Here is a 24,638-nt window from a genome sequence, read left to right as displayed (position 1 = left end):
CCCCTCCATATAAACCCCCTCCATATAAACCCCCTCCATATAAACCCCTTCCATATAAACCCCCTCCATGTTAAACCCCCTCCATGTTAAACCCCCTCCATATAAACCCCCTCTATATAAACCCCTTCCATATAAACCCCCACCATATAAACCCCTTCCATATAAACCCCCTCCATATAAACCTCCTCCATGTTAAACCCCTTCCATATAAACCCCCTCCATGTAAACCCCCTGCATGCAAACCCCCTGCATGTAAACCCCCTCCATATAAACCCCCTCCATATAAACCCCCTCCATATAAACCCCCTCCATATAAACCCCCTCCATATAAACCCCGTCCATATAAACCCCCTCTATATAAACCCCTGCCATATAAAGCCCTCCATAAAGCCCTCCATCCGTATTAATGAGTCAGTCCAACAAAGCCGTATTAATGAGTCAGTCCAATAAGGCCGTATTAATGAGTCAGTCCAATAAAGCCGTATTAATGAGTCAGTCCAATAAAGCCGTATTAATGAGTCAGTCCAATAAGGCCGTATTAATGAGTCAGTCCAATAAGGCCGTATTAATGAGTCAGTCCAATAAGGCCGTATTAATGAGTCAGTCCAATAAGGCTGTATTAATGAGTCAGTCCAATAAGGCCGTATTAATGTGTCAGTCCAATAAGGCCGTATTAATGAGTCAGTCCAATAAGGCCGTATTAATGAGTCAGTCCAATAAGGCCGTATTAATGAGTCAGTCCAATAAGGCCGTATTAATGTGTCAGTCCAATAAGGCCGTATTAATGAGTCAGTCCAATAAGGCCGTATTAATGAGTCAGTCCAATAAGGCCGTATTAATGAGTCAGTCCAATAAGGCCGTATTAATGAGTCAGTCCAATAAGGCCGTATTAATGAGTCAGTCCAATAAGGCCGTATTAATGAGTCAGTCCAATAAGGCCGTATTAATGAGTCAGTCCAATAAGGCCGTATTAATGAGTCAGTCCAATAAGGCCGTATTAATGAGTCAGTCCAATAAGGCCGTATTAATGAGTCAGTCCAATAAGGCCGTATTAATGAGTCAATCCAATAAAGCAGTATTAATGAGTCAGTCCAATAAGGCCGTATTAATGAGTCAGTCCAATAAGGCCGTATTAATGAGTCAGTCCAATAAGGCTGTATTAATGAGTCAGTCCAATAAGGCCGTATTAATGAGTCAGTCCAATAAGGCCGTATTAATGAGTCAGTCCAATAAGGCCGTATTAATGAGTCAGTCCAATAAGGCCGTATTAATGAGTCAGTCCAATAAGGCCGTATTAATGAGTCAGTCCAATAAGGCCGTATTAATGAGTCAGTCCAATAAGGCCGTATTAATGAGTCAGTCCAATAAGGCTGTATTAATGAGTCAGTCCAATAAGGCCGTATTAATGAGTCAGTCCAATAAGATCCTGACCATAGGGATCCTTTTCATTCTCTACGTTGGGGTGTGACTAAGGGTGGGTCATCTAGGTTGTTTATTTCTATGTGTTGGCCTGATATGTTTCCCCAATCAGAGGCAGCTGTTTATCGTTGTCTCTTATTGGGGATCATATTTAGGCAGCCATTTTCCCCACTGTGCTTTGTGAGGATCTAGTCTAGGAAGAGTTGCCTGCGAGCACTACTCTGAGAGGCACCTTTAGTTTTTATTGTTTTTGTTCTTTAAGTTTCTCTTCCAAACAAAAGGAAGGAAACACACCAGGCTGCGTCTTGATCCACTCATTATAACGATCGTGACAGGTAGGCCTGGGCCATATCTGGCTTATTGACAACGTAGCTCACGCGTACAGTCCCATTCACAGGAGGGTAGTATTGATCAACGTGGAGAAGTGCGACGCGTGTCTGACTATACTCCAGTTTCAACAACGTTGACTGACAACGATCCAAAACGTACTGAGCAAAACACTGAATGTCTGTTTACATTTTTTGAATATATATATTTTTTTAATGTTGTTATACTCGTTACAGTCACCGATGTAATCTAATCGACTGTAACATGAATTCACAGTGGACTAATAGAAGGATATTCCCTCAATTAGAGTTGATCAGCATCAGACTGTCAATAACCTACAGAACTGGAGACCGCATGCAGTATGGAGACACGAAACGCGTTGCCTGGTCAGCGAGGGGCCAAGCCCTCGTCACACCTACCATGAAACGTGTTGCCTGGTCAGCGAGGGGCCAAGCCCTAGTCACACCTACCATGAAACATGTTGCCTGGTCAGCGAGGGGCCAAGCCCTCGTCATACCTACCATGAAACGTGTTGCCTGGTCAGCGAGGGGCCAAGCCCTCATCATACCTACCATGATACGTGTTGCCTGGTCAGCGAGGGGCCAAGCCCTCATCATACCTACCATGAAACGTGTTGCCTGGTCAGCGAGGGGCCAAGCCCTCATCATACCTACCATGATACGTGTTGCCTGGTCAGCGATGGGCCACGCCCTCGTCATACCTACCATGAAACGTGTTGCCTAGTCAGCGAGGGGCCAAGCCCTCGTCATACCTACCATGAAACATGTTGAATTAATTGTTACACCTACCATGAAACGTGTTGACTGGTCAGCAAGTGGCCAAGCTCTCATCATACCTACCATGAGACATGTTGACTGGTCAGCGAGGGGTCAAGCCCTAGTCAAACCTACCATGAAACGTGTTGCCTGGTCAGCGAGTGGCCAAGCCCTCATCATACCTGCCATGAAATGTGTTGACTGAATCGTTACATCTACCATGAAATGTGTTGACTGAATCGTTGTCAAACCTCCCATGAAATGTGTTGACTGGTCAGCGAGTGGCCAAGCTGTCATCATACCTACCATGAGACATGTTGACTGGTCAGCGAGGGGTCAAGCCCTAGTCAAACCTACCATGAAACGTGTTGCCTGGTCAGCGAGTGGCCAAGCCCTCGTCATACCTACCATGAAATGTGTTGACTGGTCAGCGAGGGGCCAAGCCCTCGTCATACCTACCATGAAATGTGTTGCCTGGTCAGCGAGTGGCCAAGCCCTCGTCATACCTACCATGAAATGTGTTGCCTGGTCAGCGAGGTGCCAAGCCCTCGTCATACCTACCATGAAACGTGTTGCCTGGTCAGCGAGGGGCCAAGCCCTCGTCATACCTACCATGAAATGTGTTGACTGAATCGTTACATCTACCATGAAACGTGTCGACTGAATCGTTGTCAAACCTCCCATGAAATGTGCTGACTGGTCAGCGAGGGGCCAAGCCCTCGTCATACCTACCATGTAAGGCATTGACTGGCCACTGAGTGGCCAAGAGCGCAACACACCTACCATGAAAGGCATTGGCTGGCCAGTGAGTGGCCAAGAGCTCATCATACCAACCATTAAAGGTGTTGACAGGTCATAATGTGCTCCTAACTGAAAATAGCAACAATATTTGTGACACACCGCAGAACCTATAGCGCCAGCGCCAGATTCACCATTGGGTAAATGTGGTTAAAATAGAGCCTTGACAGGTAGTAGCGGAGAGCACCTGAAACTGCAACCGTACACATCTTTGAAATGGGAAGATTGATGGCCATTTTTCACAGGACAAAAACAACATCTTAAGACATAGAGGGATGCAGTGTGTGTGAGGCAAGGAGAGAGGGGTTGAGATGTATTTTAACAAATATTTTACCAGTTCATTTGACTGAGAACACATTCTCGTAACAACCTGTGGAATAGTTACAGGGGAGAGGAGATGAATGAGCCAATTGGAAGCTGGGGATGATTAGGTGGCCATTATGGTATGAGGACCAGATTGGGAATTCAAATCAAATTTTATTTGTCACACATACACATGGTTAGCAGATGTTAATGCGAGTGTAGTGAAATGCTTGTGCTTCTAGTTCCGACAATGCAGTAATTGGTAACAAGTAATCTAACCTAACAATTCCACAACTACTACCTCATACACACACAGAAAGAATACGTACATAAAAAAATATTTGAATGAGTGATGGTATAGAACAGCATAGGCAAGATGCAGTGTATGGTATAGAGTACAGTATATACATATGAGATGAGTAATGTAGGGTAAGTAAACATGTAAAAGTGACATTGTTTAGATGTAGCCAGGACACCAGGGTTAACACCCCTACTCTTACCATAAGTGCCATGGGATCTTTAGTGACCACAGAGAGTCAGGACACCCGTTTAACGTCCCACCCAAAAGACAGCACCTTACACAGGGCAATGTCCACAATCGCTGCCCTGGGATCTTTTTCTTTACAACACCACTTCCAGCAGCATGTGGTCTCCCATCCAGGGACCAACCCTGCTTAGCTTCAGAGGCACGCCAGCAGTGGGATTGAGGGCAGTATGCTGCTGGAAATAGAGAGGAAGAGATATTTCAGGATAGAGAGTATGGCTGTTAAAGAAATAAAGCTCTGAAAGAGAGAGGGAGAGAGAGAGACAGACAGAGTGAAAGGCAGATGGAAAGTGAGAGAGGGACAAATAGATGGAGAATGGGAGAAGGAGGAAGAGATGGAGAATGGGAGAGAGAGATGAAGAATGGGAGAAGGAGGTATAAATGGAGAATGGGAGAGGGAGAGAGAGATGGAGAATGGGAGAGGGAGAGAGAGATGGTGAATGGGAGAGGGAGAGAGATATGGAGAATGGGAGAGGGAGAGAGAGATGGAGATTGGGAGAGGGAGAAAGAAATTGAGAATGGGAGAGCGAGAGATTAAGAGATGGAGAATGGGAGAGAGAGATGGAGAATGGGAGAGAGAGATGGAGAATGGGAGAGCAAGATGGAGAATGGGAGAGAGATGGAGAATGGGAGGAAGAGAGAGATGGATAATTGGAGAGGGAGAGAGAGATGGAGAATGGGAGAGAGAGAGAGATGGAGAATGGGAGAGAGAGAGAGATGGAGAATGGGAGTGAGAGAGAGATGGGAGAGGGAGAGAGAGATGGTGAGTGGAAGAGGGAGAGGAAGAGAGAGATGGAGAATGGGAGAGGAAGAAAGAGGAGGGAGAGAGAGGGAGAGTGAGAGAGATGGAGAATGGTAGAGGAAGAAAGAGGAGGGAGAGAGATGGAGAGAGAGAGAGGGAGAGGAAGTGAGAGATGGAGAATGGGAGAGGAAGAAAGTGGAGGGAGAGAGATGGAGAATGGTAGAGGAAGAAAGAGGAGGGAGAGATATGGAGAGAGAGAGAGGGAGAGGAAGAGAGAGATGGAGAATGGGAGAGGGAGAGGAAGAGAGAGATGGAGAATGGGAGAGGGAGAGGAAGAGAGAGATGGAGAATGGGAGAGGGAGAGGAAGAGAGAGATGGAGAATGGGAGAGTGAGAGAGATGGAGAATGGGAGAGTGACATAGAGGATGAGGAATAGATGCTTCAGGATAGATTGCCGGTATATTAATATACATCAGGCTGTGATAAAAATGATGTAACCTTTATTTAACCTTTATTTAACCTTTATGTAACCTTTATTTAACCTTTATTTAACCTTTATTTAACCTTTATGTAACCTTTATGTAACCTTTATTTAACTAGGCAAGTCCGTTAAGAACAAATTCTTATTTACAATGACTGCCCTTGGTACTCCCAATCACGGCCGGTTGTGATACAGCCTGAAATCGGGCAGGCGTACGTAATGATGTTGTCAGGTGTACGTAATGATGTTGTCAGGTGTACGTAATGATGTTGGCAGGAGTACGTAATGATGTTGGCAGGTGTACGTAATGATGTTGGCAGGTGTACGTAATGATGTTGGCAGGTGTACGTAATGATGTTGGCAGGTGTACGTAATGATGTTGGCAGGAGTACGTAATGATGTTGGCAGGAGTGTGTAATGATGTTGGCAGGTGTGTGTAATGATGTTGGAAGGTGTACGTAATGATGTTGGCAGGCGTGTGTAAGGATGTTGGAAGGTGTACGTAATGATGTTGGCAGGTGTGCGTAATGATGTTTGCAGGCGTGTGTAATGATGTTGGAAGGTGTACGTAATGATGTTGGCAGGTGTGCGTAATGATGTTGGCAGGTGTACGTAATGATGTTGACAGGTGTACGTAATGATGTTGGCAGGTGTACGTAATGATGTTGACAGGTGTACATAATGATGTTGGAAGGTGTATGTAATGATGTTGGCAGGTGAATGTAATGATGTTGCCAGGTGTACATAATGATGTTGGCAGGTGTACGTAATGATGTTGGCAGGTGTACGTAATGATGTTGGCAGGTGAATGTAATGATGTTGCCAGGTATACATAATGATGTTGGCAGGTGTACGTAATGATGTTGACAGGTGTACGTAATGATGTTGGCAGACGTGTGTAAGGATGTTGGAAGGTGTACGTAATGATGTTGGCAGGTGTGCGTAATGATGTTGGCAGGCGTGTGTAATGATGTTGGAAGGTGTACGTAATGATGTTGGCAGGTGTGCGTAATGATGTTGGCAGGTGTACGTAATGATGTTGACAGGTGTACGTAATGATGTTGGCAGGTGTACGTAATGATGTTGACAGGTGTACATAATGATGTTGGAAGGTGTATGTAATGATGTTGGCAGGTGAATGTAATGATGTTGCCAGGTGTACATAATGATGTTGGCAGGTGTACGTAATGATGTTGGCAGGTGTACGTAATGATGTTGGCAGGTGAATGTAATGATGTTGCCAGGTATACATAATGATGTTGGCAGGTGTACGTAATGATGTTGGCAGGTGTACATAATGATGTTGGCAGGTGTACGTAATGATGTTGGCAGGTGTATGTAATGATGTTGGCAGGTGTACGTAATGATGTTGGCAGGTGTACGTAATGATGTTGGCAGGTTTACGTAATGATGTTGGCAGGTGTACGTAATGATGTTGCAGGTGTACGTAATGATGTTGGCAGGTGTACGTAATGATGTTGGCAGGTGTACGTAATGATGTTGGCAGGTGTACGTAATGATGTTGGCAGGTTTACGTAATGATGTTGGCAGGTGTACGTAATGATGTTGCAGGTGTACGTAATGATGTTGGCAGGTGTACGTAATGATGTTGGCAGGTGTACGTAATGATGTTGCAGGTGTACGTAATGATGTTGGCAGGTGTACATAATGATGTTGCAGGCGTGTGTAATGATGTTGGAAGGTGTATGTAATGATGTTGGCAGGCGTGTGTAATGATGTTGGAAGGTGTATGTAATGATGTTGGCAGGTGAATGTAATGATGTTGGAAGGTGTATGTAATGATGTTGGCAGGTGAATGTAATGATGTTGCCAGGTGTACATAATGATGTTGGCAGGTGTACGTAATGATGTTGCAGGTGTACGTAATGATGTTGGCAGGTGTACATAATGATGTTGGCAGGTGTACGTAATGATGTTGGCAGGTGTATGTAATGATGTTGGCAGGTGTACGTAATGATGTTGGCAGGTGTACGTAATGATGTTGGCAGGTGTACGTAATGATGTTGGCAGGAGTGTGCAGTGCTGGGGGCCTGACGCCCATGTTGCCCTCAGATTACACAGACCAAGGAATTTTGAAAACAAACGCAATTTTGATAAACTCTCATATCTACTGGGTGAAATACCACAGTGTGCCATCACAGCTGCAAGATTTGTGACCTGTTGCCACAAGAAAAGGGCAACCAGTGAAGAACAAACACCATTGTAAATACAACCCATATTTATGCTAATTTACTTTCTCTTTTGTATTTACCTATTTGCACATCATTACAACACTGTATAGAGACGTAATATGACATTTGTAATGTCTTTATTATTTTGAAACTTCTGTTGACTGTTAATTTTTATTGTTTATTTCACTTTTGTTTATAAATCTACCTCACTTGCTTTGTCAATGTTTACATATGTTTCCCATGCCAATAAAGCACCTTGAATTGAATTGAATTGAATAGAATTGAATATAGAGAGCTCACTGACTAGGGAGGAACTATGACAAGACATAGCTGGGTGTTAGGAATGTAAGGTAACACTGCCTCTCAAATGATACCTCACAACGCTGAGAAGGACCGAGTCAGGGTCTGTTGCAATCTAACCTATTGTAACAGCTGTAAGAGAAAGGCCTGAAACTAAATCCTACTACATACTGGTCTGGAACTGGTTCTCTTACATACTGGTCTGAAACTAGATCCCCTACATACTGGTCTGAAACTAGATCCCCTACATACTGGTCTGAAACTAGATCCCCTACATACTGGTCTGAAACTAGATCCCCTACATACTGGTCTCAAACTAGATCCCCTACATACTGGTCTGAAACTAGTTCTCTGACATACTGGTCTGAAACTAAATATCTTACATACTGGTCTGAAACTAGATCCCTTATAACATACTGGTCTCAAACTAGATCCCCTACATACTGGTCTGAAATTAGATCCCTTATATACTGGTCTGAAACTAGTTATCTTACATACTGGTCTGAAACTAGATCCCCTACAACATACTGGTCTGAAGCTAGATCCCTTACATACTGGTCTGAAACTAGTTCTCTGACATACTGGTCTGAAACTAGATCCCCTACAACATACTGGTCTGAAACTGAATTCCCTTCATACTGGTCTGAAAGTAAATCCCACTACATACTGGTCTGAAACTAAATACCACTACATACTGGTCTGAAACTAGATCCCCCTACATACTGGTCTGAAACTAGATCCCCTACATACTGGTCTGGAACTAGATCCCCTACATACTGGTCTGAAACTAGATCCCCCTACAACATATGGGTCTGAAACTAGATCCCCCTACAACATACTGGTCTGAAACTTGATCCCCTACATACTGGTCTGAAACTAGATCCCATACAACATACTGGTCTGAAATTAAATCCCCTACAACATACTGGTCTGAAACCAGATCCCACTACATACTGGTCTGGAACTAGATCCCTCTACATACTGGTCTGAAACTAGATCCTCTACATACTGGTCTGAAACAAGATCCCACTACAACATACCGGTCTGAAACTAGATCCTCTACATACTGGTCTGAAACTAGATCCCCTACATACTGGTCTGAAACTAGATCCCCCTACAACATACTGGTCTGAAACTAGATCCCCCTACAACATACTGGTCTGAAACGAGATCCCCTACAAACTGGTCTGAAACTAGATCCCACTACATACTGGTCTGGAACTAGATCCCTCTACATACTGGTCTGAAACTAGATCCCACTACATACTGGTCTGAAACCAGATCCTCTACATACTGGTCTGAAGCCAGATCCCACTACATACTGGTCTGGAACTAGATCCCTCTACATACTGGTCTTAAACTAGATCCCCTACATACTGGTCTGAAACTAGATCCCCCTACAACATACTGGTCTGAAACTAGATTCCTGGACTGGTCCCTCCCTCCCTCCCTCCCTCCCTCCCTCCCTCCCTCCCTCCCTCCCTCCCTAGCTCCCTCCCTCTCTCCCTCACTCCCTCCAACCCCCCTCCCTCCCTCCCTCCTCTCTCCCACCTCCCTCCCTCCCTCCTCTCTCCCACCTCCCTCCCTCGTTAGTCAGTAGAGTGGCAGGATCAGACAGTTCTCCTGCCGGAAGATGTGATGTCTCCTCTTCATCCATCCCTCTCCTCTTCATCCCTCCCTTCCTCCCTCCCACCCCAGACTGTTCTCCTGCTGGGAGATGTGAGTGGAGGGAGGTGTTTGTTATAAACCTTCTAATCTCTAGGCAGTTACAGGATGTTCTGGAGCTTAAACCCATGAGATGATCGTAAAAAACACCACTTTAGTAGAGCTTTTCACTATTATTATGAGGTGATTCTACATTTAGCTGTTGTTGTTGTTGTTGTTGTTGTTGTAATAGGTTGTTTATAGCACTGCTGTTGAATGGAATGCACAAAGGGGAATTTAAAAAAAGTACTCCCTTATCTGCTAATACGGAAACAATAGTCTTTAAATCGGGAGTTAGTGTTTAGTTCATCACAGTAAACACATGTTATTTTCTTTCATTCATGTTTGTATCTGTTATCTACCTTTTGGCATATTCATTAACAGTGGTAAATGTTCATTTCTTCCCTTCATCTACTAACAGTGGTATGGCAGAAGCACACTCTTTTGAGAACAGCCATAATGATGACACCACGCTGTCATTGTAATTATGCGTCTATTAATAAGTTGACTAAATATGAGCTCTTGCGCAGCGTGACGTGAAACGCTCTCATATGGATATATTTAGCCAACCTTAAACGGTGCGGTTGGGACCTGTTATAACACGATAACGAAATGTTTATAGATGTGTAAATAAATGTGTATTGGCTATGAAGTCAAAGTATATCATTACAGTATATTTAAATGTGCTTATAATGCCCCCCCCCCCCCCCCCCCCTCTCCTCCAGCTGCAGCGATGGTGTCCAGCAGGACGGCAGTAGAGAGCAGTTGTCCTCTGGGGCAATTCCCCTGTGGTAACGTGACGGTGTGTCTGCACCAAGCTCTGCAGTGTGATGGACACAGAGACTGCCCCAATGGAGCCGACGAGGAAAACTGTGGTGAGAGAAGGAGAGAGGAGGAGGAGGAGAGAGACAGAGAGAAAGAGTGTGTGTGTGTGTGTGTGTGTGTGTGTGTGTGTGTGTGTGTGTGTGTGTGTGTGTGTGTGTGTGTTACGTACCCTTCGTTCCATGACGTACCATTTTTCCCTAATATTTTCGCACATGTCCGTTTTGGATGAGACTTAATTATCCTATTTTTTTTATACTTTGTTTTTAATTTTGACACCAGAATAAATGTTTCTGACTCGTTTAATTTCATGTCTCTGGCTCATTTCAACCATAGAAGTTGTTAATTTTGATTTAGTTGCTCATTTAACTAATTGAATCAGCTGTGTTAGGTTAGGGGTTTGGCGCTCCAGATCAACCCTGATGTAGAAGGTACCAGAAGGCAATAGAGGGGCTTGGACTGGTAGATCTCCAGATCAACCCTGATGTAGGAGGTACCAGAAGGCAATAGAGGGGTTTGGACTGGTAGATCTCCAGATCAACCCTGATGTAGAAGGAACCAGAAGGCAATAGAGGGGTTTGGACTGGTAGATCTCCAGATCAACCCTGATGTAGAAGGTACCAGAAGGCAATAGAGGGGCTTGGACTGGTAGATCTCCAGATCAACCCTGATGTAGAAGGTACCAGAAGGCAATAGAGGGGTTTGGACTGGTAGATCTCCAGATCAACCCTGATGTAGAAGGTACCAGAAGGCAATAGAGGGGTTTGGACTGGTAGATCTCCAGATCAACCCTGATGTAGAAGGTACCAGAAGGCAATAGAGGGGCTTGAATATAAAACATTTGACTTATTCTACTATTTAGGACGCAAGTACTGTATGTGTATCCGGACTATGGCTGTTGAGGCGACCATATTACCGCCACACCTTCAGTCACGAGTCATGAAGGCAGGATAATTAGGTTTCTCCAAGCACTGATGCTGCTGATGGTCATTTAGCAGCCTACCAAACTTGCTAACTGCCTGGTACTCAGCACTCCGTTGTCCAATCTGACATCAACGCAAATGTGTTCGAAAATCTAATCAAACACTTCGTGAGAGCCCACGAGTTCAGGTTGCGCAACATTTCTATAGGCTGTGCAATTGTGCGAGAAACGAGAACAGTGATGACCTCTACTAAAAATAGGAGGATAAACTTTCTATATGCTAGGTCTACTATATTTATTTCTCAACTTTCCAAATGTTAAGTACCTTGTTTCTCTTTACAACAGGAGTATAGCCTACCTGGCTGGCATGAAAATAAACCATGGGGAAAGTGTTTAAAAAATAAATAAATTGTATCATACTCGAAACACCTCATGTATCCTGGCCCATAGGCCTATAAGGTTTGTATCATAACTAAAGTGGCCAAATAACTTCTTAAAATGAAGCAGACTAATTCGCTCTGCAAGGGGTGTAAATCCTAACTGGCATATATAAGCAGGGTGTGACTTTCAAGTTTGGGGAAGATAATTTTCACCATAAAAAAAATGCACCTTTATAATAAAAGCATTACATGCATGATCACATTTGTGTTCACTTTCAATCATGGTGTTCTCCGCTAATGGAACATTCACGCTTATAGCCTACTGCCGTGTGTTAGCATTGCTGCCCTTATAATGTGAAGAAACAGCCTAATAGTGTATCAACATTTTAAGCTAAACATTTTGATCTGTTGCATCAGCCACATTTCATATAAAAAACGTTTTTTATTTTAGGATCTATCGCATCCCATAACTGTCCCAGAATGTTTGGAATATTTATTTCTCGCACAGAATAGAAGAGGTCGACCTTTGTACTTCTGGGTGATAGTAGATTGACATAGGCTAGGTGCTTTTGTTGTTCGTTAGGCCTACTTATAATGTTGGTAAATGTGGACAGTACTTCGTGAGAGCGACAGTTATTTGTTTGACAATCGCCAGCTGATGACATTTGGTGACCGCCACAGCCCTAATGCGGACACTGTCAACGTGCTCCAACTATGACTATAATATTACCTTGTGTCTGTAGGGGACAACAGCGGATGGGCGGACATCTTTGATCGAACCGTCAGAAAGGTCGAACCACAGGGCTTACCACCAGAAGACTGCTGTCAGTGTGTATGCTTGTGTCAGTGTATGTTTGTATCAGTGTGTGTGTTTGTGTCAGTGTGTGTGTTTGTGTGTCAGTGTGTGTGTTTGTGTATCAGTGTGTGTGTTTGTGTCAGCGTTTGTGTGTCAGTGTGTGTGTTTGTGTCAGTGTATGTTTGTATCAGTGTGTGTGTGTTTGTGTCAGTGTGTGTGTTTGTGTGTCAGTGTGTGTGTTTGTGTGTCAGTCTGTGTGTTTGTGTCAGTGCGTGTGTTTGTGTCAGTGTGTGTTTGTATCACTGTGTGTGTTTGTGTCAGTGTGTGTTTGTATCACTGTGTGTGTTTGTGTCAGTGTGTATTTGTGTCAGTGTGTGTGCTTGTGTCAGTTGGTGTGCTTGTGTCAGTGTGTGTTTGTGTCAGTGTGTGTTTGTATCAGTGTGTGTGTTTGTGTCAGTGTGTGTTTGTATCAGTGTGTGTGTTTGTCAGTGTGTGTTTGTATCAGTGTGTGTGTGTATCAGTGTGTGTGTTTGTGTCAGTGTGTGTGTGTTTGTGTCAGTGTGTGTGTTTGTGTCAGTGTGTGTGTTTGTGTGTCAATGTGTGTGTTTGTGTGTCAGTGTGTGTGTTTGTGTCAATGTGTGTGCTTGTGTTCAATGTGTGCGTGTTTGTGTCAGTGTGTGTGTTTGTGTGTCAGTGTGTGTGCTTGTGTGTCAGTTTGTGACTCTGTGTGTGTGTGTGTGTGTGTGTGTGTGTGTGTGTGTGTGTCAGCGTGTGTCAGCGTATGTTGGTGTTTGTGTGTGTGTCAGTTTGTGCATCAGTGTGTGTGTGTGTGTGTGTGTGTGTGTGTGTGTGTAGGTGTATTAACTGTGTGTGTTTGTGTAGACTTGCAGCAGTACCCAGAGAATTGTGACTGTATCAAGACAGAACTGGAGTGTGTGGAAGTCAACCTACATGACGTTCCTCAAGTCTCCACCAATGTCACCTGGCTGTAAGTACCTCTCTTCGTGTGTGTGTGTTTGTCTGCAGTGTGTGTGTGTCTGCGATGTGTGTGTGTGTGAGAGAGAGAGCACTCCCAATTTGGGTTATTAGGTAACCCAGCGCTGGTTAAATAGTGGGCAGAACACATGTTGGGTTATTAGGTAACCCAGCCCTGGTTAAATAGTGGACAGAACACATGTTGGGTTATTAGGTAACCCAGCGCTGGTTAAATAGTGGGCAGAACACATGTTGGGTTATTAGGTAACCCAGCCCTGGTTAAATAGTGGACAGAACACATGTTGGGTTATTAGGTAACCCAGCGCTGGTTAAATAGTGGACAGAACACATGTTGGGTTATTAGGTAACCCAGCGTTGATTAATTAGTGGACAGAACACTTGTTGGGTTATTAGGCAACCAAGCGCTGGTTAAATAGTGAACAGAACACATGTTGGATTATTTTTACCCAGCCAGTTAGGTTGCGTGAATAGCCCAACATTTTGGTTGTTGGGTTGTTGGGATTACCCAAACATGGGTTAATTTAACCATCAATTGGAGATTTTTTTACTCTCAAACTGGGTTGACCTAGCTGCTGGGTCTTTATGAATATATTCCTTAATCTATTTTCAGGAGGTATGGCTTATTAGAGGCGTGGCTTTCAGACAGAGCTTATTGGCCACCCGTGAGAGTAAATTCCATTATTGTTCATTGTGTTAAGTTTACATATAGTGCAGAATAAAACGTTTCCCCACAAAAATATATTTTACACGTTCTTCTATACTAGTAATATTATTGATAATATTATTGATTACAATAACATGAATCCCAGCAATTATCAGGAATCAAGGTAAGACCCAAGTGCAGACTGTGTGAAGTAACAATGGTTATTATAACCACAGGGGCAAACGACAGGTCAAGGCAGGGGTCGATAATCCGAAGGTGGAGCAAAGGTACAGGACGGCCGGCAGGCTCAGTGGTCAGTCGGGCGGGTACAGGGTCAGGACAGGCAAAGGTCAAAAATCAGGAGGACGAGAAAAATTTAGACTAGGGAAAAGGACAGGTGAAAACGGATCAGGGCGTGACAACAATAGGATTTACATAGGCTTTCAGGGAACTCATACCCCTCAGTAAGCATTATTGAAGCTTTAAAAAATTCAATGTGCCTTAACCTTAACATGTGATAACTATACAACAGGACAGATTAACAGGAATGACATTTATTCTCACAGGTGGTTAAAAATAACTATCTGAAAAAGTCAGACTCCTGCTAAACTACACATCCAGTCTTCTGATCTGATCTGACGGGTCCTTATCTCAGTAACCCAGCATCAATAACCCAGCATCAATAACCCAGCATCAATAACCCAGCACCCAGCATCAATAACCCATCATCAATAACCCAGCATCAATAACCCAGCATCAATAACCCAGACGCTTTTAAAAAAAACAACCCAACTAACTGACCCAATGCCTGCAACCCAGCAGTAGAGTCAACCAAACAACCCAGCAGTAGAGTCAACCAAACAACCCAGCAGTAGAGTCAACCAAACAACCCAGCAGTAGGATCAACCAAACAACCCAGCAGTAGAGTCAACCAAACAACCCAGCAGTAGAGTCAACCAAACAACCCAGCAGTAGAGTCAACCAAACAACCCAGCAGTAAAGTCAACCAAACAACCCAGCAGTAGAGTCAACCAAACAACCCAGCAGTAGAGTCAACCAAACAACCCAGTAGGGTCAACCAAACAACCCAGCAGTAGGATCAACCAAACAACCCAGCAGTAGAGTCAACCAAACAACCCAGCAGTAGAGTCAACCAAACAACCCAGCAGTAGGATCAACCAAACAACCCAGCAGTAGAGTCAACCAAACAACCCAGCAGTAGAGTCAACCAAACAACCCAGCAGTAGGATCAACCAAACAACCCAGCAGTAGAGTCAACCAAACAACCCAGCAGTAGAGTCAACCAAACTACCCAGCAGTAGAGTCAACCAAACAACCCAGCAGTAGAGTCAACCAAACAACCCAGCAGTAGAGTCAACCAAACAACCCAGCAGTAGGATCAACCAAACAACCCAGCAGTAGAGTCAACCAAACAACCCAGCAGTAGAGTCAACCAAACAACCCAGCAGTAGAGTCAACCAAACAACCCAGCAGTAGAGTCAACCAAACAACCCAGCAGTAGAGTCAACCAAACAACCCAGCAGTAGAGTCAACCAAACAACCCAGCAGTAGAGTCAACCAAACAACCCAGCAGTAGAGTCAACCAAACAACCCAGCAGTAGAGTCAACCAAACTACCCAGCAGTAGAGTCAACCAAACAACCCAGCAGTAGAGTCAACCAAACAACCCAGCAGTAGGATCAACCAAACAACCCAGCAGTAGGATCAACCAAACAACCCAGCAGTAGAGTCAACCAAACAACCCAACAGTAGAGTCAACCAAACAACCCAGCAGTAGAGTCAACCAAACAACCCAGCAGTAGGATCAACCAAACAACCCAGCAGTAGAGTCAACCAAACAACCCAACAGTAGAGTCAACCAAACAACCCAGCAGTAGAGTCAACCAAACAACCCAGCAGTAGAGTCAACCAAACAACCCAGCAGTAGAGTCAACCAAACAACCCAGCAGTAGAGTCAACCAAACTACCCAGCAGTAGAGTCAACCAAACTACCCAGCAGTAGAGTCAACCAAACAACCCAGCAGTAGAGTCAACCAAACAACCCAGCAGTAGAGTCAACCAAACAACCCAGCAGTAGAGTCAACCAAACAACCCAGCAGTAGAGTCAACCAAACAACCCAGCAGTAGGATCAACCAAACAACCCAGCAGTAGGATCAACCAAACACAGACACAGTGTGTCTGTTTATGTACAGGATGTTTGTCTGTTTACGTACAGGATGTGTGTCTGTGTGTACAGGATGTGTGTCTGTGTACAGGATGTGTGTCTGTGTACAGGATGTGTGTCTGTATGTACAGGATGTGTGTCTGTGTACAGGATGTGTGTCTGGTTTAATTTATAGTCCCAGAGTACTAGAGATGTGTGTCTGGTTTCATTACAGTCCCAGAGTACTAGAGATGTGTATGTGTTTCATTTACAGTCCCAGAGTACTAGAGATGTGTTTGGTTTAATTTACAGTCCCAGAGTACTAGAGATGTGTATGTGTTTCATTTACAGTCCCAGAGTACTAGAGATGTGTGTCTGGTTTCATTACAGTCCCAGAGTACTAGAGATGTGTTTGGTTTAATTTACAGTCCCAGAGTACTAGAGATGTGTATGTGTTTCATTTACAGTCCCAGAGTACTAGAGATGTGTGTTTGGTTTAATTTACAGTCCCAGAGTACTAGAGATGTGTATGTGTTTCATTTACAGTCCCAGAGTACTAGAGATGTGTTTGGTTTGATCCTGAAAATGCTTTTGAGTCCCTTACAGGCTACATTATAACCCTAACCCTAACCCTAACCCTTACAGGCTCCATTATAACCCTAACCCTAACCCTAACCCTTACAGGCTACATTATAATCCATCATTTGTTGAACGTGTTTCCGCTAAATTCAGTTTCTTTATCTTTCAAAGAGAGAATGAAATCGAAATCGCAAGTAAAATGCAAAGGCATTGATTGGTTCGAAAGGAACACAATCCATCTCATAAATCGATAAATGAGATGGAGTGTAAATGAAAGACTGTAGACAGCGTTGCCCAGGGGACTAGAGTTATCCAGGGCCTGGATTTTTTTATTTATTTTACCTAGTAAGTTGACTGAGAATACATTCTCAAATACAGTAATGACCTGGGGAATAGTTAAAGGGGAGAGAAGGAATGAGCCAATTGTAAGCTGGGGATGATTCGGTGACCATATGAGGGTCAGATTGTAAATTTAGCCAGGACACCGGCGTTAACACTCCTACTCTTACGATAAGTGGCATGCGTTCTTTAGTGACCACAGAGAGTCAGGACACCCGTTTAACGTCCCATCCGGAAGACGGCACCCTAGACAGGGCAATGTCCCCAATCACTGCCCTGGGGCATTGGGATATCTTATAAGACCTCCTACTGGCCCTCCAACACCACTCCAGCAGCAGCTGGTCTCCCATCCAGGGACCAACCAGGACCAACCCTGCTTAGCTTCAGAAGCAAGCCAGCAGTGGGATGCAGGGTGGTACGCTGCTGGCGAGAGATACCCTGGGCCTGGAGGACTAGAGATACCCAGGGCCTGGAGGACTATAGATACCCAGGGCCTGGAGGTCTAGAGATACCCAGGGCCTGGAGGTCTAGAGATACCCAGGGCCTGGAGGTCTAGAGATACCCAGGGCCTGGAGGACTAGAGATACCCAGGGCCTGGAGGACTAGAGATACCCAGGGCCTGGAGGACTAGAGTTTCCCGGGGCCTGGTGGGCTAGAGATACGCAGGGCCTAGAGGACTAAAGCTACCCAGGGCCTGGAGGACTATAGAGTTACCCAGGGCTTGGAGGACTAGAGTTACCCAGGGCATGGGACTAGAATTACACAGGGCCTGGAAGACTAGAGTTAACCAGGGCCTGGAGGACTGGAGATACCCAGGGCCTGGAGGACTAGAGATACGCAGGGCCTAGAGGACTAAAGCTACCCAGGGCCTGGAGGACTAGAGTTACCCAGGGCTTGGAGGACTAGAGTTACCCAGGGCATGGGACTAGAATTACACAGGGCCTGGAAGACTAGAGTTAACCAGGGCCTGGAGGACTGGAGGTAACCAGGGCCTGGAGGACTAGAGATACCCAGGGCTTGGAGGACTAGAGTTACCCAGGACTTGGAGGACTAGCATTACCCAGGGCATGGGACTATAGTTACCCAAGGCCTGGAGGACTAGAGTTACCCAGGGCATGGAGGACTAGAGATACCCAGGGCCTGGAGGACTAGAGATACCCAGGGTGTGGAGGACTAGAGTTACACAGGGCATGGAGGACTAGAGTTACCCAGGGCATGGGACTAGAGTTACCCATGGCCTGGAGGACTAGAGTTTCCCAGGGCCTGGTGGACTAGAGTTACCCAGGGCCTTGAGGACTAGAGTTATCCAGGGCCTGGAGGACTGGAGGTAACCAGGGCCTGGAGGACTAGAGATACCCAGGGCTTGGAGGACTAGAGTTACCCAGGACTTGGAGGACTAGCATTACCCAGGTTATGGGACTATAGTTACCCAAGGCCTGGAGGACTACAGTTACCCAGGGCATGGAGGACTAGAGCTACCCAGGGCATGGAGGACTAGAGTTACCCAGGGCCTGGAGGACTAGAGTTACTCAGGGCCTGGAGGACTAGAGCTACCCATGGCTTGGAGGACTAGAGTTTCCCAGAGCCTGGAGGACTAGAGTTTCCCAGGTCCTGGTGGACTAGAGTTACCCAGGGCCTTGAGGACTAGAGTTATCCAGGGCCTGGAGGACTGGAGGTAACCAGGGCCTGGAGGACTAGAGATACCCAGGGCTTGGAGGACTAGAGTTACCCAGGACTTGGAGGACTAGCATTACCCAGGTTATGGGACTATAGTTACCCAAGGCCTGGAGGACTACAGTTACCCAGGGCATGGAGGACTAGAGCTACCCAGGGCATGGAGGACTAGAGTTACCCAGGGCCTGGAGGACTAGAGTTACTCAGGGCCTGGAGGACTAGAGCTACCCATGGCTTGGAGGACTAGAGTTACCCAGGGCATGGGACTAGAGTTACCCAGGGCCTGGAGGACTAGAGTTTCCCGGGGCCTGGGGGACTAGAGTTACCCAGGGCCTTGAGGACTAGAGTTACCCAGGGCCTGGAGGACTAGAGACCCCCAGGGCCTGGTGGACTAGAGCTACCCAGGGCCTGGAGGACTAGAGATACCCAGGGCCTGGAGGTCTAGAGATACCCAGGGCCTGGAGGACTAGAGATACCCAGGGCCTGGAGGACTAGAGATACCCAGGGCCTGGAGGACTAGAGATACCCAGGGCCTGGATGACTAGAGATACCCAGGGCATGGGACTAGAGTTACCCAGGGCCTGGAGGACTAGAGTTTCCCAGGGCCTGGAGGACTAGAGACCCCCAGGGCCTGGTGGACTAGAGATACGCAGGGCCTGGAGGACTAGAGATACTCAGGGCCTGGAGGACTAGAGATACCCAGGGCATGGAGGACTAGCATTACCCAGGGCATGGGACTATAGTTACCCAAGGCCTGGAGGACTACAGTTACCCAGGGCATGGAGGACTAGAGCTACCCAGGGCATGGAGGACTAGAGTTACCCAGGGCCTGGAGGACTAGAGTTACTCAGGGCCTGGAGGACTAGAGCTACCCATGGCTTGGAGGACTAGAGTTACCCAGGGCCTGGAGGACTAGAGTTTCCCAGGGCCTGGTGGGCTAGAGTTACCCAGGGCCAAGAGGACTAGAGTTTCACAGGGCCTGGAGGACTAGAGCTACCCAGGGCTTGGAGGACTAGAGTTACCCAGGACTTGGAGGACTAGCATTACCCAGGTTATGGGACTATAGTTACCCAAGGCCTGGAGGACTACAGTTACCCAGGGCATGGAGGACTAGAGCTACCCAGGGCATGGAGGACTAGAGTTACCCAGGGCCTGGAGGACTAGAGTTACTCAGGGCCTGGAGGACTAGAGCTACCCATGGCTTGGAGGACTAGAGTTTCCCAGGGCCTGGAGGACTAGAGTTTCCCAGGGCCTGGTGGACTAGAGTTACCCAGGGCCTTGAGGACTAGAGTTATCCAGGGCCTGGAGGACTGGAGGTAACCAGGGCCTGGAGGACTAGAGATACCCAGGGCTTGGAGGACTAGAGTTACCCAGGACTTGGAGGACTAGCATTACCCAGGTTATGGGACTATAGTTACCCAAGGCCTGGAGGACTACAGTTACCCAGGGCATGGAGGACTAGAGCTACCCAGGGCATGGAGGACTAGAGTTACCCAGGGCCTGGAGGACTAGAGTTACTCAGGGCCTGGAGGACTAGAGCTACCCATGGCTTGGAGGACTAGAGTTACCCAGGGCATGGGACTAGAGTTACCCAGGGCCTGGAGGACTAGAGTTTCCCGGGGCCTGGGGGACTAGAGTTACCCAGGGCCTTGAGGACTAGAGTTACCCAGGGCCTGGAGGACTAAAGACCCCCAGGGCCTGGTGGACTAGAGCTACCCAGGGCCTGGAGGACTAGAGATACCCAGGGCCTGGAGGTCTAGAGATACCCAGGGCCTGGAGGACTAGAGATACCCAGGGCCTGGAGGACTAGAGATACCCAGGGCCTGGAGGACTAGAGATACCCAGGGCCTGGATGACTAGAGATACCCAGGGCATGGGACTAGAGTTACCCAGGGCCTGGAGGACTAGAGTTTCCCAGGGCCTGGAGGACTAGAGACCCCCAGGGCCTGGTGGACTAGAGATACGCAGGGCCTGGAGGACTAGAGATACTCAGGGCCTGGAGGACTAGAGATACCCAGGGCATGGAGGACTAGCATTACCCAGGGCATGGGACTATAGTTACCCAAGGCCTGGAGGACTACAGTTACCCAGGGCATGGAGGACTAGAGCTACCCAGGGCATGGAGGACTAGAGTTACCCAGGGCCTGGAGGACTAGAGTTACTCAGGGCCTGGAGGACTAGAGCTACCCATGGCTTGGAGGACTAGAGTTACCCAGGGCCTGGAGGACTAGAGTTTCCCAGGGCCTGGTGGGCTAGAGTTACCCAGGGCCAAGAGGACTAGAGTTTCACAGGGCCTGGAGGACTAGAGCTACCCAGGGCCTGGTGGGCTAGAGTTACCCAGGGCCTGGAGGACTTACAGAACCAGTCGAAAGTTTTTAACACCTACTCATTAACGTTTTTAAAACATTTTTTTTTGCATTGTAGAATAATAGTGAAGACATCAAAACTATGAGAAAACACATATGGAATCATGAAGTAACCAAAAATATGTTAAACAAATCAAAATATATTTTATATTTGAGATTCTTCAAAGTTGCCACCTTTGCCTTGATGAAAGCTTTGCACACTCTTGGCATTCTCTCAACCAGCTGCATGAAGAATTATCTTGAAGGAGTTCCCACATATCATGAGCACTTGTTGGCTGCTTTTCCTTCACTCTGCAGTCCAACTCAACTCAAACCATATCAATTGGTTTGAGGTTGGGTGATTGTGGAGGCCAGGGGTCATCTGATGCAGCACTCCATCACTCTCCTTCTTGGTCAAATAGCCCTTACACGACCTGGAGTTGTGTTTTGGGTCATTGTCCTGTTGAAACACAAATGATAGTCCCCACTAAGCGCAAACCAGATGGGATGGTGTATCGCTGCAGAATCCTGTGTTGGCCATGCTGGTTAAGTGTGCCTTGAATTGTAAATAATTCACTGACAGTGTCACCAGCTAAACACCATCCCACCTCCTCCTCCATGCTTCACGGTGGGAACCACACATGCGAAGATCATCCGTTCACCTACTCTGCGTCTCATAAAGACACGGCTGTTAGAACCAAAAATCTCACATTTGGACTCATCAGACCAAAGGACAGATTTTCATTGGTCTAATGTCCATTGCTCGTGTTTCTTGACCCAAACAAGTCTCTTCTCCTTATTGGTGTGGTTTCTTTGCAGCAATTCGACCATGAAGGCCTGGTTCACGCAGTCTCCTCTGAACAGTTGATGTTGAGATGTGTTTGTTACTTGACCTCTACGAAGCATTTATTTGGGCTGCAATCTGAGGTGCAGTTAACGCTAATGAACTTGAACTCTGTAGCAGAGGTAACTCTGGGTCTTCCTTTCCTGTGGCCGTCCTCATGAGAGACAGTTAACTCTAATGAACTTATCCTCTGCAGCAGAGGTAACTCTGGGTCTTCCTTTCCTGTGGCGGTCCTCATGAGAGACAGTTTCATCATAGCGCTTGGTCTTTGCAACTACACATGAAGAAACTTTCAAAGTTCTTGACATTTTCCGGATTGATTGACCTTCATGTCTTAAAGTAATGATGGACTGTCGCTTCTCTTTGCTTATTTGAGCTGTTCTTGCCATAATGTGGACTTGGTCTTTTACCAAATAGGTCTATCTTCTGTATACCACCCCTACCATGTCACAACACAACTGATTGGCTCAAACGCATTAAGAAGGAAATAAATTCCACAATTTTTTTTTTTTACTTGGTACACCTGTTAACTGAAATGCATTCCAGGTGACTACTTCATGAAGCTGGTTGAGAGAATGCAAAAAGTGTGTAAAGCTGTCATCATGGGTGGCTACTATGAAGAATCTACAATATAAAATATTTGTTTAACACTTTTTTGGGTTACTACATGATGTCTTATTTCAGAGTTTTAGTGTCTTCACTACAATGTAGAAAAAAAAGAAAAAAATGGAAAACACTGGACTGAGTAGGTCCAAACTTTTGACTGGTACTGTATGTTTTATGGATTATAAATAACATGCTGTCTAAGTCACATCGTGTGTGTGTGTGTGTGTGTGTGTGTGTGTGTGTGTGTGTGTGTGTGTGTGTGTGTGAGAGAGTGAGTTATTAGTCAAAAGAAAGTATGAAACAGAGATTGTTTGATAGTTTATTACTCTCATTCATTAGTGGCTACCCCTCGTTCACTGATTATTCTCTCTTCTCCTCTCTCCTCTTCCTGCCAAGAGAGAGCACATGGTTTACTATGTGAAGTCAGGCAGCAGTGTGTACAGATGTAGTATCATAATTTGTTCACACAGAGAATTGTTGGTGATTAATGCAAGTTGTAGTGTATGCAAGGTTTAAAAAGGCTTCTAAGGTTTGTAATTTAACTTTAAAATGTCAGACTTGATTTAAACAAACAAAAATGTATCAACCCCTACAAAAATGTCCATTATTTATAATCCACATAATTATTCACATTTCCTGTTGCTGCAGGATAATTTTACTGCTGTGAGAATCTGGTCAAATTAATATCCTACATCGGAAGCACTCTGCTATCTCTCTGTCTGTGCTTTACTTCTAGCTTGTCATCACCCCGCTGTGTGTGTGTGTGTGTGTGTGTGTGTGTGTGTGTGTGTGGTGTTCTATGTAACCATAGTAACAGTACAGTGTTGTCTGGTTCCTGTTGCAGGTCTCTGAAGAGTAACAAGATAAAGAGCTTGTCTGACAACATCTTCTCCAAATACGCACACCTGCAGAGACTGTGAGTACTAATATGAAACTGGACTAGACTGGATTTCACTGGACACGACTGGACTGGATTTGACTGGACACGACTGGACTGGACTGGATTTGACTGGACTGGACTGGACTGGATTTGACTGGACACGACTGGACTGGACTGGATTTGACTGGTTACGACTGGATTTGATTTATTAGAAACATGTCTGGGTTTGAGACTGTTATCCTACCGAGATAAAAATCTAGTCCAGATATTTCAGGGTAACCAGGCAACCTTGGTCGAATTGAATCCTAGATTCTAGTTGTTGTACTAGTGATTCTTACAAAACATAGTGAACACTAGAAAACGCTCTCGATATGTGATCAAACAGCTTGTTTAATGGATTTCATAGACACAGCCTGTGGAGGACCATCACGTTCGTCATTATTCTCATTTGAATGTTCACAGAGGAAATAACAGATGTATCAGGGTAACCAGGCAACCCTGGTCCTGGGGTACCACAGGCCCTTCATGTTCATGATTTTAAATTCATGTTCCGGAAGACCAGGTGTGTTGAATTAAAGGCAATCACTGAACTGATCAATTAGCTCAGTTGGTCAGGTGTTGTGTCTAGTTTGGACACAAAAATCTTGCAGTACCTCCAGGAACAGGGTTGCCTAGTCGTTAACCAGGTTACCTAGGGATTAGCTAATGCAAGTGAACACAGAGTTTTCCCAAACTCGGTCCTGGGCCCCCCGGTTGCACCTTCTGGTTTTTGGACCTAGTACTACACAGCTGATTCAACTAACCATCTCATCATCAAGCTTTAGATTATTTGAATCAGTTGTGTAGTGCTAGGGCAAAACAACTAAATGTGTACCCAGAAGAGGACCCCAGAACCGAGTTTGAGAAACACCTACCAGGACAGGTCTTTACGCAAGGTATAGTGCACCAGGTAATTTGGCAAAATGTACAATCTGATGTACAGCAACAACCTGGGGTAATAATGGTTGTGTATGAGAGGACTGAATGTTGAGAGGACTGAATGGTTGAGAGGACTGAATGGTT

The 24,638-nt window shown here is 45.8% G+C and overlaps 1 protein-coding gene across 1 annotated transcript in view; it reads left to right on the top strand.

The window, feature by feature from the left end:
* LOC110533265 (relaxin receptor 2-like) overlaps positions 1 to 24,638 on the top strand; it is a 143,958-nt gene that overhangs the window by 21,479 nt on the left and 97,841 nt on the right. The window contains exons 2-5 of the mRNA XM_090188785.1: positions 10,312 to 10,461; positions 12,454 to 12,534; positions 13,389 to 13,494; positions 23,541 to 23,612. Coding sequence (XP_090044911.1) covers positions 10,312 to 10,461; positions 12,454 to 12,534; positions 13,389 to 13,494; positions 23,541 to 23,612 — 409 coding nt within the window. The remainder of the gene's footprint in view (positions 1 to 10,311; positions 10,462 to 12,453; positions 12,535 to 13,388; positions 13,495 to 23,540; positions 23,613 to 24,638) is intronic.

Source organism: Oncorhynchus mykiss, chromosome 10, assembly GCF_057628025.1.
Source record: "Oncorhynchus mykiss isolate SJ-2025 chromosome 10, ASM5762802v1, whole genome shotgun sequence".
Taxonomy (NCBI): Eukaryota; Metazoa; Chordata; class Actinopteri; order Salmoniformes; family Salmonidae; genus Oncorhynchus; species Oncorhynchus mykiss.
This window is presented reverse-complemented; position numbering and strand designations above follow the sequence as displayed.